Source organism: Columba livia, chromosome Z (assembly GCF_036013475.1).
Source record: "Columba livia isolate bColLiv1 breed racing homer chromosome Z, bColLiv1.pat.W.v2, whole genome shotgun sequence".
NCBI lineage: Eukaryota > Metazoa > Chordata > Aves > Columbiformes > Columbidae > Columba > Columba livia.
Genome location: NC_088642.1, coordinates 72,038,107 through 72,055,527, shown reverse-complemented (window position 1 = coordinate 72,055,527; position 17,421 = coordinate 72,038,107). Strand labels below are relative to the sequence as shown.

The 17,421-nt window shown below is 44.1% G+C and overlaps 1 protein-coding gene across 1 annotated transcript; it reads left to right on the top strand.

Moving 5' to 3' along the window:
* The first annotated feature begins 1,995 nt into the window (after positions 1–1,995).
* LOC110365057 (uncharacterized) lies at positions 1,996–4,379 on the top strand. The gene is made up of 2 exons (XM_021299021.2): positions 1,996–2,532; positions 2,670–4,379. Exon 2 carries the CDS (start codon positions 2,757–2,759, stop codon positions 3,735–3,737), a length of 981 nt encoding a protein of 326 aa, XP_021154696.2. The 5' UTR covers positions 1,996–2,532; positions 2,670–2,756; the 3' UTR covers positions 3,738–4,379.
* Positions 4,380–17,421: the final 13,042 nt, after the last annotated feature.

The window sequence follows — 17,421 nt, the reverse complement described above, 5'->3', positions numbered from 1 at the left end:
CTGTTCCTGATACCCAGGCCCCAGCTTCCACCATCAGGGACTTTGGCAGTGTTATGGAGGAGGTGCTGTCCTAGATGGCTGCTGTCTGTGCTTCTGAATGGACTGAGCTGAGCTCTGTAGCTCCCTGGGATGATGGAGCAGGAGGCAGCAAGACCTAGCCTCAGGCAGGGAGTGGCCACCACCATGCCTGCGCCAGCCCTGGACGGGGATTTGCACATCCCAGGCAGGAAGCACAGCATGTTCGTGTAGATGGCCATGAACAAAACTGTTATTGCAATTACAGTTTTCAGGTCAATGTTCTTCAAAAAAAAAGTTGTTTCATTGCTCTGCATCTTTTTTCCCTTTGCAGAATGCATTTTCACCTAGCCTGTTTGATTAAAGAGGACAGCTGGCCTGGTGGCCCAGCAGCTTCCATCAGGAAGGCAGGCTGGTGGCCCACGAGCTGTGCAAGGGCAAAGGGTGACTTCTTGGCTGAATGCTCCTGCTTTGGAAACCCATCCCTCCAAGACCTCTTTCCTGCTGGTTGGAGACCCACACCCTAGGGCTGGTGTGAATGGGATTGCACCCAAGGGTGTTTTCTCTGGTTTACCCTGTGCTCTGCCCATGCTGATCCTCTGCCTCCATCAGATGCTGTTCATAAGACAGAAGTTCAGGTGATTTGCATAAGACTAGTTATCCACGTAGGTGACAGCTGCAAGATGTCCTGGAACCATGCCTCAGGACTGAATTTTGCCTAGTGAAACACTGAAGCAAAGAGAAGATTTTTTTTCAAGACAAGATGCTGGATTTCAAGAGCCAACATATATGAGAGCAGCTGCAAGAAAGCTGTTCAGACATCAATCCCACCACCAGGAAATGTCCAAGGAGACTGTTGAAGTCAGGTCCTCTGGAACTTGGGAAACAGCTGGACAGTTTGTTGCTGCCTGTCTGAGCTGCCATTCCATCTGGACCTTGAATCTGTGTGCACTCTCCTGCTGATCCTGGTGAGTCAGTTCTGCACCCCTGCTTTGGTTTTCAGAACTGATGCAGGAAACCAGAAGTGCCACGGTGGGGGACGTTTGCTCTGTCCTGGTGTAGTACTGTCCCTGGTGGGATGGGGAAGGAGAATCAGAATGGTAAGAGTGACAAAACTCGTGGACTGAAATAAAGGCAGTTTAATAGGTAAAAGCAAAAGCCACACATGCAAGCAAAGCAAAAGAAGGAATTCATTCACTGTTTCTCATCGGCAGGCACGTGTTGAGCCATCTCCAGGAAAGCAGGGCTCTATCACATGTAATGGTTACTTAGGATGACAAAGGCCATAACTCTGAACATTCCCTCTTCCTTCTTCTTCCGCTGGCATTTTGTTGCTGAGCTCGATGTCCCATGGTACGGAATATCCCTTTGGTCAGTTAGGGTAAGCTGTCCTGGCTGTGTCTCCTCGCAGCTTCTTGTCAACCTCTAGCCTAGTCACTGGAGGGGTGGCGTGAGCAGCAGAAAAGGCCTTGATGCTGTGTAAACACAGCTCAGCAATAACAAAACCATCCCTGTGTTATCAACGCTGTTTCCAGCACAAATCCAAAACGTAGCCCCACACCAGCTACTGTGAAGAAAATTAGCTGTAACCAGCACATGTGGCAGAGGAAAAACTGGGCAATTCCTAAAAGAAATGGAGGTTGGGCTGTGCCTTAGTCTGCTGTGTTGGTGGGATGGGCATGACCTTTGGGAAAGAGCAAGCCAACCAAGGAAGAAAGAGAGGGAGAAAAAGAGAAATGAAAGGCACAGAAAGTTACCCCTGAAGTAGTCAGAGAGATGAGTAAAAAGTCCTGCACCTGGGCTGGAATAACCACAGAGCCCAGTACAGGCTGGGCTCTGTGTGGATGGTGAGCAGCCTTGCTGCAAGGACCTGCGTGTCCTGATGGGCAACAAGTGGAAGGAGAGTCTGCAGTGAGCTGCTGTGGCAATGAAGGCAGACCAGATCTTGGCCTGCATCTGCAGGGGCATTGCTAGCAGAGACAGAGATGTGATCTTCCCACTCTGTTCAGTGCTCCTGAGGCCATGCCTGGAGCAGCGTGTTCAGTTCTGGTACCCACAATTCAAGAAAGACACAGACAAAGGGTAGAAGAAGCAATGGGCACCAGTTACACTGGGAAAGGATTTATCTTGACACAAGACAGTTTCACAGTGAGAAACAGTCCTTCATTGGAAGCTGCTCAAATGGCTGCCTAGGTGAGCACTGCGGGGCATGTTGTGGATGGTGATGTCACTGAGCAGCGGGCTCTGATGTCACCCAGCCATGGACTGTGACCTCACATCCATCGCTGCTTATCTTGGGGCGCTGGCAGAACCTGGCCCAGCCTGGCTCGTGCCTGGACTCCTGCCGAGCAGCCTGTGAGGTCTGGAGGTCTGAGCGAGGCTTTTCGTGGTGCTGGGTGGTGCTTTGGGGCTGCTGTCAGCAGCTCTCAGTCCCATTCCGGAGCCATCCCCTGTGTTTCCCCAGCCCTGCCTGGTTCAGGCAGACGGGAACTGCCAGACACGCTTGCAGCAGCGGAGGTGAGCTGTGTGGGGAAACATCTCCCCGGGGTGGCTGTGAGGCAGGAGATGGGGCTCAGGAAGCCCGGGTGTATCCTTCTCTTCCTCTCCTCCCATCCCTGGCAAGCAAGTGACCGTGGCTTCTCTCCGTTTTGCAGCCTGTGACACCCACTGCTGCAGTGTCAACCAGAAGGACCAGCTCCTTGTCCTCAGTGCTCCCCAGCCCATCACAGCACCCAGAGAACATGGCTGCCGAGAGCGAGTGGAGCTGCCCCATCTGCTGCGACGATCGAGAGGACGTCGCCTACATGTCCCCCTGCCTCCACCAGATTTGCATAGGCTGTGCCATGCGCTGGGTGAGGCAGAAGGCAAACTGCCCCCTGTGCCGGTCGAGGACGACGGCCATCTTGTTCTCCAGGCTGTCCGACGACGACTATTTGATGTTCGACGTTCCCAGAACTGCAGCGTCATCGGATGAAGATGAGGATGAGGAGGGGGTTGTGGGGCCAGTGCCCAGGGCTGAGGTTGGTGGCTTCCCTCCTGAGGTCTGGGCGGACTATTTCAAGAGCCACCCAAATAACACCAGGCCCCTGCTGCCGTGGCTGCGACGGGAGCTCCAGGCGCTGGCCGAGAACGAGTGGTGGGAGCTGGATGCGACGGAGGCCACCGTCGTGGCCCACCTGTGCCTCTGGGGGCTGGATGAGGAGGCGCTGGTGCGGCAGCTGCAGGACAACGTGCTGGAAGACACCAGGACGTTTGTCCGCCAGCTGATCGACGCCACTGTGCAGCTGTGTGGCCGGGAGATCCGCCTGCACCTGGGCCAGCAGGACCCCCGTGCTGACTCGGGGGAGGACGACAGCCCTGCGTCCAGCCCCAGCCCCAGCGCCTCCCGGGGGGGGACTCCTGCCCCCCAGCCGGCCTCCTTCGGCAGCCCTGCAAGCTCTGATGTGGAGGAGCAGCCAAGCACGTCAGAGGCCGCCCTGCGTTGGGCTCCCAGCTGCTCCTCAACTGTGCCCGTCCCTGCAGAGCAGCTGGAGCAGCCCCAGGAGGAGCCGGGGCAGGCGGTGGCAGGTCCCTCTGGCCAGGGCTGCAGCCGCAGCCCCTCCAGTCCCGGCTGGGGCAGGGACCGCTCGCCCGGGGGGCCCCGTCGCCCCCCAAAGAGGAGGAACCCCAGTCCCCCGGATTCTCCCCAGCCCAGCAAGAGGCTGCCCCGCCGCCGGCGCTAGGCTGGCCCCCCAGGTGCTGGCAAAATGGGGGCTGAAGCAGAGCACGAAGCTGCCATTATTTGATTTAATTTACTTATCAGAGAATTAAAGGAATATATACTCCAGAAGTCTCAGTGCCAGGAAGCTCTTTGTTAGCTGGCTTAGTCTACTTATTAGAAAAATAAACAATAAAGATGACAGGATAAGTCCCAGTGTTGCTAACAGTGCAGGTGGCATTGCTGTCCCCACCCAGGCTGCCCTTGTTTCTTTCCGCACCTTCCCCCTCAGTTTCCACAGCAGCCTGGGGTCAGTGGGAGTCTGGAGGGAGCTGGGCTATGGCCGTGCAGCCCTTTGCTGTGGAGGGGGTGGGATGCCGATGCTGACGGCTCCTTCCAGACAGCCCAAGGGCTGTTTCTTTCCTTCTCCCCCCGAGATTGAGTTCTGCCCAGCTCCAGGGCTGCATCTCATCGGCTGCTCCCTGGGCCTTGGTACACAGCAGTATGGCTTTTTTTTTTTTCTTTTTTTTCCCTGTCTTTAATTTGCTTCTCTTGCTGCAAGGAAGACCAAGTCAAAGCATCTCTCTGTCTACTTGCATCTGAGTGGTGGGCGTTTTTGCTGGTTGTCCAGAAACGTCTCTCAGTTGAGGTGTTTCATTGGCCAACAGCCCTGTCTGCCAAGCAAGGGGCCAGTCTAGAAGTTTCTGTGGCTTTTGGGGTGGGGGAATGGGAAGCGGGGCAGAGGGAGTGCATCTGCTACAGTTATACTGCTGGCTCATCAAAAACATGTGAACCACTGCGTGTGGCAATATTATTTATCTTTTGAAACTGTAGCCCTTAGTAATTACGTATCTGTTCTGTTACCCGCAAAACAGGCCTCAACTAGGCGACAAGCTGTTGTCCAGGGCATGGAGATGAAAATTAAGTACGCAGGGGTAAAGACATGCAAAACTGTGGAACAACTTAAATTTGAGTTTTCACCCATTGAATATAGGTGAATAGTATCAGTGATCCTTGGTTGCCTACATGCACAAAATCATGCGGCTCCTTCAAACCACAGGGCTTTGTGCCTTGACATCACATTAATTTATTCTCCTCCATTAGCTCAAAGAGAAAGAAATGCACATACCTACGTATGTACGTGCTTGTACACCTGCACATAGTATATGTTTATGGGGGGAGAGGGAGAGAGCACTAGTGGGCTGTCAGATGCCTTTTGTTTTCTGGAAGATCACAACAGAAAAACAAAGGCAGATCTGTGCATCTCCTGCATGCAGATGTATGATTTTTGGACCTGAAAGAATGGAGGGGAAAAAAACAACCAACCAAACAAAAAAAAACAGTAAATGAGCTGACATCTTCTAAGATTTATGAAGTGCTAAATTTAGAAAAGTCATTTTGCTCTTGCTGGTGTATTTCAGGCTCTTGTGCATGAGTCAATAAGAAAAAGCACAAGTCACTTCCTCTGTGAGAGCATGTGCAAGTAACATAAAATAGGCTCAATTAATCTTTTTAACCATTGAATTTACTCTGGATAAACAAAGTTTGGATGAAATGCTAGGCCCTGGAAAGGTAATCAGCCTTATAAAACACTTCTGTTCACAGCTCTGCTTTTCTCATTATTGTATTGCAAATAGTTTTCCAAAAGGAAAAACTGTTCAAGCAAAACTTTAAACAGCATTAATTCACCGTTTTCTTGCAGGGACTAGGCTGGATCCCAAAATATGTGGTTATTATGAAGCTTGTATTGAACTATTTGTCTTCTTTTGTTCATTTTCTCAGGTGGCGCTCCTTTGTGACAGGTTATTTCCAGCACTCCTGCTTGAATTGGTACAGGTGAAAACTTCGCAGGAATAACACAATAATACAACAGATCATCACAAGCTAGTGATCAGGCTGTGTTCTGTACAGGTGAACTTTACTATTTTACCTGTAGCCATAGCTATTTTTTTTTTCATGCTGTAGGTTTGATGCAGAAATAACTTGGTGAGGCTCATTGGCTTTTGCTGTGGAGTGGGTGATAGTAAACAAACAGACTAAATTGTCTCTTCCAGCCTAAGAAAAGAGGGGCAAATGAAGATATGAAGATAAAGAGTTCAGCCACAAGGCACAACTTCCTGTTGTTAAATGACAATATATTTTGTTCCGGCATCTCGATTTCACAGTGTGAGAGATTACAATCATCATTACACACTAGGTGCTGTTGCTGGCTTTAAAATTAATGCCAGAATTCCAGCACTCTGAAGTATGATTAAAGGCCATCAATTTATTACATTTTCATTCCAAATTTTCTATTGCTTTATGTGAGATTTAATATTTGCTATCAGATTTACATGGCTGCATTTTATTATACTTTATGGCTGACTGAACTAGGGTGATTATCCCTGTAATATTAATAATCCTCATTTTAACAGGACAAAATTTATACTATTGTTAGAAGTTAATTGCAGTGTTACTCTCATTTGCATAGGATTACAGATTGCTCCAGGGCAGTGGTGTAAAACAATACTGGTGTACAATACATAAAAAATAGCCTTATTCAGATGCTAACAACTGACACCACAATGAAAACTGCCAAAGAACAAATTGATGTCACAAAATACCCATAACATGTCATATAGACAAAACAGGTGAATAATGATGCCACCTCCTGCGGTGGATGAAGACACAGACCCCGAAAGTGAGTGCAGAATTTGAATAATTTATTCACTCAAAGCGGTGCCTTATATAGTGTTACAACAGGAACCAGGACTATGCAGCCAGATGAGAAGTCTATACACATAGCACATCAATCAAGCATTTCTGCCTGTACACTGTTCCTGGTGTTCCAGGGTATCAAGTCACACAAGCACACAAAGCGCAGTGTTCTGCATTTTGTAACATTCACACACTGTGCTGCGCATAATAGACAATGATCTTTTAGCTAACCTCTGTTCCTTATTTCTGTAGGTTGCACAAGTGAGTAGCAAGTTGTTGAAACGTCGGCTCACCTTTTGTCTGAACCCCCACCATCTCTCATATAGCACTGAATAGACAAGTTGAAACAGTATGCAGCGTATTATCCATGTTGTATGCAATGCTGCCAGTGAAATAGTTTCTTACAGCAATGCCTCATTGTCACTAGTTAGAAATTATCATTATCAGTGCCACTTCCATGTGTACGTCCTTCAGCAATATTAATGTAATTTAGAAAAAAAAAGTCATCTGTTGCACATGCAGAACTATTCTGTGACAGCAACTTAGCTGTTTTGAGTGACTACACTTAACCAGATCCCTGCCATCTTTAGCATACTTTCCAGGCATGTTTCCTCCTCATTAGATGTCCTCAGGCTGCTGGATTTCTAAGCTCAAAGAACGTAAGTCTTGTCTGGAGTGAATTTGGATAGGGTGTGGGTACATAGGAGCGTGTAGATGTAGGAAGGAACATTTCTTTCCTTGCACACAGCATGATGATGAATTTGGGTACCTTTACTTCCTAAAAAACGTGGTCTAGAGAGCCAAAATTTTATAAGTTTAAGTGAATTTAGGATGAATTATGGCCTCATGGTTAACTGACTGCCTTGACCCATTTTCCTTGTTTGAGTGTTCATCATATGAATGTTGTGCTGTTTAGTGTGATTTTAAAAGGACAGAGGTGTCTAGGCTTTCAGCTGAGTGGAAATTATATATGTATCTTGGAAGATCTGGGCTTCTTAATTACAAGAAGTGACTTGTTACAGTCTGGGAGTGTGAAGCCATCTTTCTGCATCCCAGAGTTTGAGTTAAAGAATGGAGACCAGCAGCAAAGCCCTGCTTCTTGCCAGGAGATCATAGGCTCTTTTGCAAGGTCCATATACTTTGAGTACTTAATGTTGATCTTAAAAACATAAAGTGACACTTCATAATCTAAGCTCTGACAGTTCCCAAAACTACTTACCTAGTCTTCATGGATACTAAACCAGAATTGGTTAGCTCAGAGTAAAGTAAGAGTTAGGAAAGTTTATTGTATCCTGGGCATCTGCAGCACAAGAGCATCCCAAGCCAGATTTACGAAACACAAATTAGCTAAATTACTGTTGTATGCACATCACTCTGCCTGGGTGGTTTGTTTTGAATACTGTTTGTGAGATTTCTTTTCTATGAAGGTCATGATTCAGGCAGTGTGACACATCTATCCAGCCACTCTGTCATACTATAGGATTGTCTGTCTTGGAGACTAGGAAGAATCTTGTCTGTCTTGGAGACTAGGAAGAATCAACTTTCTTCTGCTGGGTGGTGCTCTATGGTGACCCTACCAGAACTGGCGTTGCATCCAATCACAACTGTGCATGCTTCCTGACAGGCAGACAATGTTCCCCTGAAAGAGGCAGTGGTTTCCACAGCAGAAACAACAAATATCCAGCAAATATACAGTGTCCCCCACAGTCAGTGAGACACTGAGAAAGTCTTTGCACTGATCCATTCTGGTGTGTTTGTTTGTTTGTTTACTTGTTTGTTTTTGTTGGTTTTTGTTTGTTTTGTTTGGTTTGGTTTTTCTTTTGTTTTTGTTTCTGTTTTGTTGTTGTTTGTTTGGCCTGTGATGAATAAAGCCTTGAAGAAAGAGGAATGTCTATTTATCTCCATGAAACAAATGTCAGCAAGAAGGCCATGCCATTTGTGTGGGAAACTGCAGCGGGTCTGTGGAATCCTTGACTGAAAATATGAGAGTAGAGATCAGCCTTGAGATATTAAGATTTACCCTTGAGAAGGATGGGAGTAAAGGAGTATCCGGAGAGAGGAGAGATGTACCCGTGAGAGAGAAGGGGATAGAAGAATAACATGGATGATAGAAAAATTAACCAATGAGATGTTAGTGCTGTAACTTGTAACCAATAGTGAAAAGACACATGAACTGGTAGAATTGTATAAAAATGCACTTGTAGCAATAAATGGCATCGATTACTTTCATCTTGAAAGAACTTGGTCCATGTCGTTTGTCCATCTCAACCACGACACATTTGATATCAGAAAAACAATACTTGGCAAAATCTGCATGCAGCTATGTAGATGCATTTGTTTACACTTAGCAAAGGTGTTCCTGAAAGGACAGCACAGGTCTTGCATGGAGCATCTTCCTCCTGTTGAAATGTCATAAAGAAACTCAGTTTTATGTCAGGCCTGCCATGCTTCCAAGTCATTTACTCTCTGTGCAGTCCTTGGCTAAAATGGCCAGGAAAATAATGCCTCTGTAAAGGTGAACTGTTTTGTACAGCCAGAGCAAGTTACTGTTATCTGCTTTCCCACTACGTTTCCCACTTTAACTGAAGTTTGTCCATGTGTTGCTTGTTCATTTGTGAATCAACTTTCTCTCCACCATCTTGCTCAGACAATTTATTTTCCTTTTTCTTCTATATTGAAGTATACAGACATTTCAGAAATACAGCTTAATTGCTTTACTACTATCAAATTCTCTTCCCCTCTCTGCATATTTTATAGCAGTAAAACTGAAGTTGCAGAATGAAGTTGAGAAAAAGCAGAGTAATAATAACCTATCTGGTTATATTTTCTTTGTTGTAATAGAATTCAAAGTGACATCTGTCAAGACTAAACCTTGCTAATATCTGTAGACATACACTTTGCACAAGCTGTTTGTGCATGGAGCTAAAAAAATATAATTTTCAGACTTTTTCCAGGAGACAATTTTAATTAGAGTCCAAATTTTGTTTAAAATTGATTTATATTCTTGAGAAATATGTCAATCATGAAAGCAAAATATTTTAATTCTTTTGAAATTACAAGGAATAAAGAAGAAAAGTTTGAACTGTTGAAATAGAAGAAGAATCTCCATAAGCGTTCAGGTGAATAAAATGAGGTTAAAAATCATGGCACATTTTTACTTTTCTAGGGATAAAAAGTGTACAATGATGTTGATATGCGCTTGAATTCCCTACAAGAATATGTTACAAAAGTGAGGGGGAGCTGGCAAGCAATTATTAGAAAAATGAAAAGTGCTAGAGTATGTATGAGATTTTTATGTGCTTTGAAACCTAGAAAATCTAAAATCTTATGTTTGTTACTCTCTCTGAAATGCTGTTATTGCCCAGATCAGTCATTGCTTATTTAAATCCTTCAAGCAGTCCATATTTACAGGAGAGAAAAGAAAACACATAATGAAGTTGTCGTCCTTTACCAGGTGTTACTGTGCCATATCTGAAGATTAAAATTCTTCTCTGATTGGGAAGACTCAGAGGTACTGGATGAGATGGCTGTAGAAGAAGTTGAGAGGATTTAGCTACTGGTACTATGAGGATGAAATTTGTGTTTGTAATATTGAATAAAGCCCAAGAATGTATAAATATTGTGCTTTCCTACCAAATGCTTCCTCTGTATTCTGTGTCATCTGCTGTTTTATGATATCTGTCTTCTTATTTCTTCAGACTGCAAACTGTGGGTTGAGAACTATCAACTTCTTCTGTGGTTAAGAAGTGTCCCACATATTTGGGATGATAGTTCAGAATACAAACATTGTTGTCTATGTCGAGTACTGTCGTCCACAGCATGAATTGCACAAATATTATGAAAGGTTAGAAATCAATTTCTCAGAAAAATGTAGAAGCAAAATGTATTTGCCAGCATTATGTGACGTGTGTAGTGTAACATATTTTCAAATCTCATCCTAAGAATACATTAACTTGGCACACAGGGAGGAAAACACTTGAGATTTCCACAAGCAATAGTTAGTTGGACTATTGCTATAGGATGAGATTGTAGCAGCTGGGAAAGGATGGTAGTCCTTACCAGTCAAAAGAACTTACAAACATATACTACACCTGGCAATTATGTAATATTTTAAAGGTAATCTTCAAAGCCTTGAATCACACTCTTCTGTTGCCACACACCTACTCTTCCAAGGCTCTTAGGGACACTGGAACTCCACTGCAACCACATTTACAATGTGTAATTTAAACTGGAATGAAGCCCTCTAAAATTGATTGGCAAGCTTACTCTGAATGTATCTAATTGAAATTTTCCCAGGATGCACACTGTATTTTTTTAAAATAATTAACTTCCCTCTCTCCTAGGTGTCAGGGACCATATATTAAATTGTCTCAAAGATTACTTGCTCCTACCTCCACTGCAAACAATGACATCACCCTCCAGGAGCCCGCCCAGTGAGAAGCATATTTTTATACAACCTGAATCAAAGGCAGGTAAGCAATAACACATATGCATAGAACAAACAAAATTTGAATGTTCAATGGAGCATTCAACTCACTGTAACAACTAACAACAACCACATTATAACTCAAATATATACATGTTAGCTCAAATATATTCGGCAATGCAACAGTCAGACTCTCCATTGCTGTCCCTGATGGACGTTAGTCAAGGACAGAGCCCATTTCACAGTATCACAGTATCAGTATTTCAGTATTTCTGGCTCTGCTGCTGGACATGGTGCTGCCAAGGACTCATTGAATTGTTGGTGGTCATGGGGGAATTCTGCTCATGCAGGAATTATAAATTATGGGCAGAAATATGGCCTTGTCAATCCCAGAAGCTTAAGGCCCATACTAAAGGACCCCCATATTGGGACAGATAAGACCAACTACCAGAGTGCTAGAACTGAGGTGGGGAGCATGTGTCAAAAGGCTGGTCTGTCCCCACTGCTCGCCAAGTTTCCTGCGTTCCTGATATTCTCATTTCCCTCTAGTCCTATCGCTACTTTCTCTACCAACGTTCAATACATTCCCAAGTTAAGTGACATCTGACCTTGTTTGTGTCTTAATGTCACTGCAGGCAATATCAAAGAATCTCTCTCCAGCTCGGGGCTTCCCAGACTGGACCCCAACACCAGGGCACAGATATAAAACAGATGAGGGATATTTTATATATTTGTTAGTAATTCCAGATACGTTGAATGATTATGTTAGTTTCAGTTATAGCACAACTTCCTAATAAAACAACTGGCTTGTTTTATAATGACACACATGAAAATAATTTGACTTATGATGCTCTTATTAAAGCAACATACAGCTGCTGTTACATGACCAAAGTCTGAAAGGAAAAAGAAGTGCTGTCATTCCCATAAAACAGGTGGTAGACAGTTTTCGGTAGTAACTACATCAGTACCTGATAAAGTGTCTTTCATTACAGAGACAACATTTCATACCTGCTGCTGATTGATGTGATCTGTGCTACCATCTTGTGGTAGCTGTTATTTTTCAAAGTAAGAAAGTACAGCTGTAAGAAAGTACATAAGCATGGCAGAGACAGTGAGAAAGCTGCAAGTATGGCTATGCTTTTAGAGGTTTGCACCTTCCTTCTACTTTGCAGTACCAAACAAAAAAAAATCATTAATTTGGGCTTTTGTACAAAAATTCTGATATTTTCTGCTGTTTTGAGTGTCTATGCCCCCATTTTGGCAGCAGTGAGCTGCAGGGTTGGTCTCTGTGAGAAGACGACATAAATGGTTCCAGTCAGTTCCACAAAAGGCCCACTACAGGACACAGCTGGGCTCATCAGCCAACGCGGTGGCACTTCTATTAAAATATATTTTAAAAAGAGCAAAACATCACACATTCCTGTGAACACCAATGTCAGAGAAGCAGAGAAGGAAGTACTCCAAGCATCGGAGCAGAGACTCTTCTGCAGCCTGTGAAGAGACCATGGAGGAGCAGGCATTTTCCTGCAGCCCGTGGAATTAGAATTCACTAAAAAAATAGACTTTCCTGAGAGATGTCTGACTTTATTTCCATCCTGTGTAGATTCAAAAGGTATTGGACGAAGTAGCTTGAACATTAATCTAAAAGTATATGACATGTCAGCACAAAGGTTTTTGCAAACGAAGCAAAGGAAGCTTTTCTAGAAAGTCTCAAAAGTCATAGTGTAATTTTTTGGGAAGACTCTTATTTCTAAATTCTTTCCTGTTCCATAGGGTTTAACTGCAGTGAGCTGCAGTGCACATGTCCCACTCCCAGAGTCATCAAAATAAGCTGCAGATGACATCTACAGCACATGAAAAAATGCAAGCTTGGAATGCCAAATAAAAGGATTTCGAGTTCTCTTCCTACAGATGAATCCACAATAATTTTAGGATTATGAAGTTTGTTGCTTCCTGGTATTTCAAGAACAGAACAATTTATGGCCCATCTCAAAGGGTTGTACATGGATTCAGGTGGTCCTGTGGGCAAGGGGGAGGCATTAGCAGAGGGTACACAGCAGGAGAGCTGTGAGCCCAGTGGAATGGCAGTGGCATGGTGAGACAGCTCTCACACCTGTAGAGAGCTGGAGTGGTGGGTTAGAGATGCTTCAGGAAAGGCAGGATGGGGCAGTCATGGAAGGGTGTGTATTTTCTCCGCCAAAGAATGGCCCAAATGTGAGGGGCTTCACTGTGGGGCAGGTGTTGAACCAGCAGAGAGCCTGTGGGAAAGGGTAAGAGGACAGAACAGCACCAGTTATGTAACAGTACATATCTGCTTAGATCTCCTGATCAGAAAGAGGTAGAAGAAGCTGCCTTCTTTATCACTATATCAGAAACCTTCATGTTTGTAGGTAACTTCAATCACTCAAGCATGTGCTAGAAAGGCAATACAGCTGAGCACAGGCAATCCAGCAGTTACCTGGAACTTACTGAAGATAATTTCTTGATTTACAGGGTCGACAAAACAAATTGTGGAGATTCTTTGTTGGACTTCCTACTTGCAAATAAGAAAGAACCGGTTGTAGACATGAGGGTCAAGGGAACCCTTGGCTGCAGAGACCATCAGATGTTGCCACTTAGAATCCTGAGAGGTGTGAGAATCTCAAACAGCAAGATTGCAACCCTGAACTTCAGAAAATCAGATTTTAGACTGCTGATGGACTTGCTTGGCTGAATCCTGTGGGAAGCTGCCTTGAAGGCAAAGGAATTAAGGACAATTGGCTGATCTTCAAGGGTGACGTCATTGGAGCACAACAGCAGTGCATTGCAATGTGTAGAAAACCAAGTAAGCACAGCAGAAGCCCTGCTTGAATGAATGTGGAGCTCATGCCTGAGTTTAAACACAGAAAAGAAGTACATGGGAGGTTGAAGAAGGGGAAAGCTTCTTCAGAACAGCAGAGTCCAGCAATCCAAAACTCAGAGCTGAAACAAGCAAGAAAGGTGAAGGACAGCAAGAGAGGTTTCTGCACGTACGCCATCAGCAAAAGACAGGTTAAGGAAAACACAGTCCTATTGTGTATCTGTGTGGAGGACCTAGAGACAAAGGGCATAGAAAAGGATGATGTACTTAATGCCATTTTTCTGTCAGTTTTTGCTGCTAAGGTTTGTTCTCAGGCTGCCTATGTCCTTAAGTGAACAACCTGTGAGAGTGGGGCAGGACAGGCAGGACAAGATTGATCTAGAGAGGTCTTAAGCCAGTGTGATTAATCCAACTCTGTGGGCCCTGCTGGGATGCACCCAAAGGTGTTGAGGGGGCTGGCTGTTTTCCTTGGACACAGCCTTTGCACAGTCCTATTTAGTGACTTTACAGAGGGCACTCCCAGCAAGATATTGGGGGACACCAGATTGAGAGAAGTGGTTAGTGGCCTGGAGGACAGCACTATTAGCGAGAGTGACTTGGACAGGCTGCAGCAACAGACTAATGGGGACCTCATGGGGTTTTCCAAAGGCCAAGGCAAAGTCCATCCCCTGGGACAGGCTCGCACTCGGAGCAGGGCAAGCTGGAATCAACTGGCCAGCAGCAGCAGCTATGCAAAAATTCTCTGTGGGGCAGCAGGTTAGCAGGAGGCAGCAGTGCTTCTAGGCAGCAAAGCTGTTGCAGACCCATCCCCAGGACTGCACCAGCATGGGTGCAGCAGCAGCACCAGACACTGATCCTGCCCCACTGTTCAGCACCGCTGAGACCACACCAAGAGTGTGGGGTCCAGGCCTGGCCTCCTGGGGCAGGACAGACCATGATGTACAGGAGTGGAACCAGTGGAGGGTACCTGCGATGGATGAGGCTGGAGCCTGAGACATGCCCGGGGAGGTGGACGATGCTGGGCTGGTTCATTCTGAGAAAGAGAAGGACAAGGGAAGACCTCACTGGCGTCTGCATCTACTTGGTGGGATGGTATAAGAAGTGGGAGCCAGATTCTCCTCAGAAGTCCATAATGACAGGAAGAAGTAATGGAAACCTGCTGCAGTGTTGGAAATCCCAATTAGATATTGGTGACGATTTTTTTTATGATGTTGGTAGTGTAGTGCTAGAATAGGTTGCCCAAAGCAACTGTTGGATCTTTAGATCCTCGGAAGTGTTCAGGACTCATTTTGAGGGGAAATTAACTTGGCAAAATCAGGCTGAAACTGAAACATACTTCAGCAGTGTCCGGAAGACTAATCTTATTGTATATGGGTGTGGTTCTGTGCGTATTAGCACATGCATATGTAAATAAACTGCAGGCTAATTATATAGTTTTCATGGAATGTGATAAATTTATAGGAGTATATTTGAAGTTTCATACATCTATACACACTGAAAAAGCAGATTTGAGAAAATGGCACTGATTTCAGAAGAAGCAAAACAAATCAGGATGGGGTAAGTAAATTTTCAGCCACCTCTCTCCTCAAAACATGCTTTCAACATTAGTGCCTTAAGCTGAACTGCACAGCATCCTGTCTTCTAAAGGTGGAAAATAAGAAAACATGGACAGGATGTGTAACAATATTTGGCCAGCATATATTGTCTGATTCTGAGTCTATACATATTCTACACGTAAACAATATTTAGGTTTACTCTGCAAGCCTGCTGAAGTAGAAACCTTGTGAAGTTCTTCGTTGCTGTGTTGCAGCTTTCCTGGTTCCAGGGTAACTCTTATGGAAAATGTGGGATACAGAACAGAATAAGAAAACTTCATCATTATACAGTAATGTTATTTGGACAGCAGTATGATTTTTTAGCCTAATATATATATATATATATATATTTATTTTTTTTTTTTGGTGAAGCTAGTGCTGTGAATTTTCACTGAGTATCTCTTATGTGGCCATTTACATGTACAAAATCAAATCAGATTTATAAAACTTTCTTGCTAGTGAAAGTCTGTAATATTTATTAGGAAAATATTTTATTTTTACAGATTTTTGTGAACTGTGTTGTAGAATAGCATTTTTATTGATATGGAATCTGTTAATAGTTTAGTACAGGGGAATAAAAATGTAAAAATTCTGAAAGTCTTTAGGGTATTTCCTTTAAAGTCCAATAAAAAATAGAGTTTTCCTAAGACCTGAGTTAGGGTGGAGATAATTCTACATAAGACACTCCTTCTGATTTGCAGCCTGAATGTCAGGAATGTTTGTTTAATTTCAGCACTTTCTGGAGACCTTGGAAATTCCCTCTTTTGTGCATTTTCCTGTGTCTAAGCTTTTCCAGCCTCTTGACCCCAGACTCCCTCCTCTCCTGCCGTGTTAGTGAGAAAATCTCACAGTTTAATCACAGCTACTGATGTGAAGGGGTTTAAGAGGGGCTTTGAGCAAGGCTGGAGCACTGAGAGTGCCCTCAGACTTCTTGGAGCATGGATAAGAGCCAGCAATGCCCTGTGCACCACTAGCAGTATGAACAGTTGTCATCAGCAATGGAAGATCATCCAGCCACTTTTGATGGTGACTACAGAATCTGGAAAGTACATGAATCAGACATTTTTTATCTTTTTTCTTTCCCTGCCTGGGCTGCGCTTATGCCTGTCTTCAGGGTGCAGAAAAAATGCATGTGCAGAGAAGCATAAATCCTAAAACTGCATCTTTTCATGGCATTTCATGACTTCTTGCTGTCATATTTAAGTTTACAAATGCTTTGACTAGGAAACTTGAGAGGCCTTTTTCTTCAAATTGTGTGGAATTTCACAGAATTGTTGTAGGACATTTTATTCTCTTTCAATTTCTTGCATGACATCTGCACAGTGCAAGATAAAAACGGATCTCCTCTATCTTCATGCCTCCTTCTGCTACATGGACACAGACACACATAAATGCCTACCTTTATATGCAGCTTTCATCTCCATCTCCTCTTAAGCCTGCTCACGTTTCCGGGTCCTAGTACAGCCTCCACATGCCCAACTGATCCATCTTCAACAGCTTTCCCTCTGATTAAATAATTGTCTGTCACAATGTATAAATATAGTGATTATGGGGTACTAGCATTTTAAGAGGTGTTGCACACTTCGGATTTATAAAGCTGCTTTTTATAACCATCTGTATTAATATTTACTCTGTTTTGCTGTGTTTTTATTTCAGACAAAATAGAAACAGACTGAGGGCTTGATCTCCAGGATAGTTTTTTGCTCCTTTCTTCCACAGTTCTGCAGCCTGACTCTTGTTATGATGTGTGCCGTCTGGGTACATAGCTAGTGAAATATGTCAAATTTGCTACCTGGGAAATTGTAGATGGCTTTCAAAGACACTTTGTGAGCCTGTGACTATACTGTTATGCAGACTTCCAAGCCTTTTTAGGGGTATTTTGAGTTTTGACTGAGGTCTTCATGGTCATGGACGAGTGACTAGTGGATTATTTGGATTTTGATGGTGCTGAAATCATGAACAGAACAAGCCAGAGGCCTACAATTCTGTTCTCCAGCAAAAGTTTCCAAGTTTGTTTTTTTCCATATTTTTAAACAAAATGCTGAGTTTTTGTAGGGCCTTGATCTATCTGAGCACTTCAGCTGTGCAGCAATGCAGACAGAACCTCTTCTTTTGCTGAAGGGATACGTATCTAGTACTAAAACTGTCTTTC

Bases quoted from the DNA above. Each gene is read 5' to 3' on its own strand.
- LOC110365057 (XM_021299021.2), top strand. From the start codon at position 2,757: ATGGCTGCCGAGAGCGAGTGGAGCTGCCCCATCTGCTGCGACGATCGA.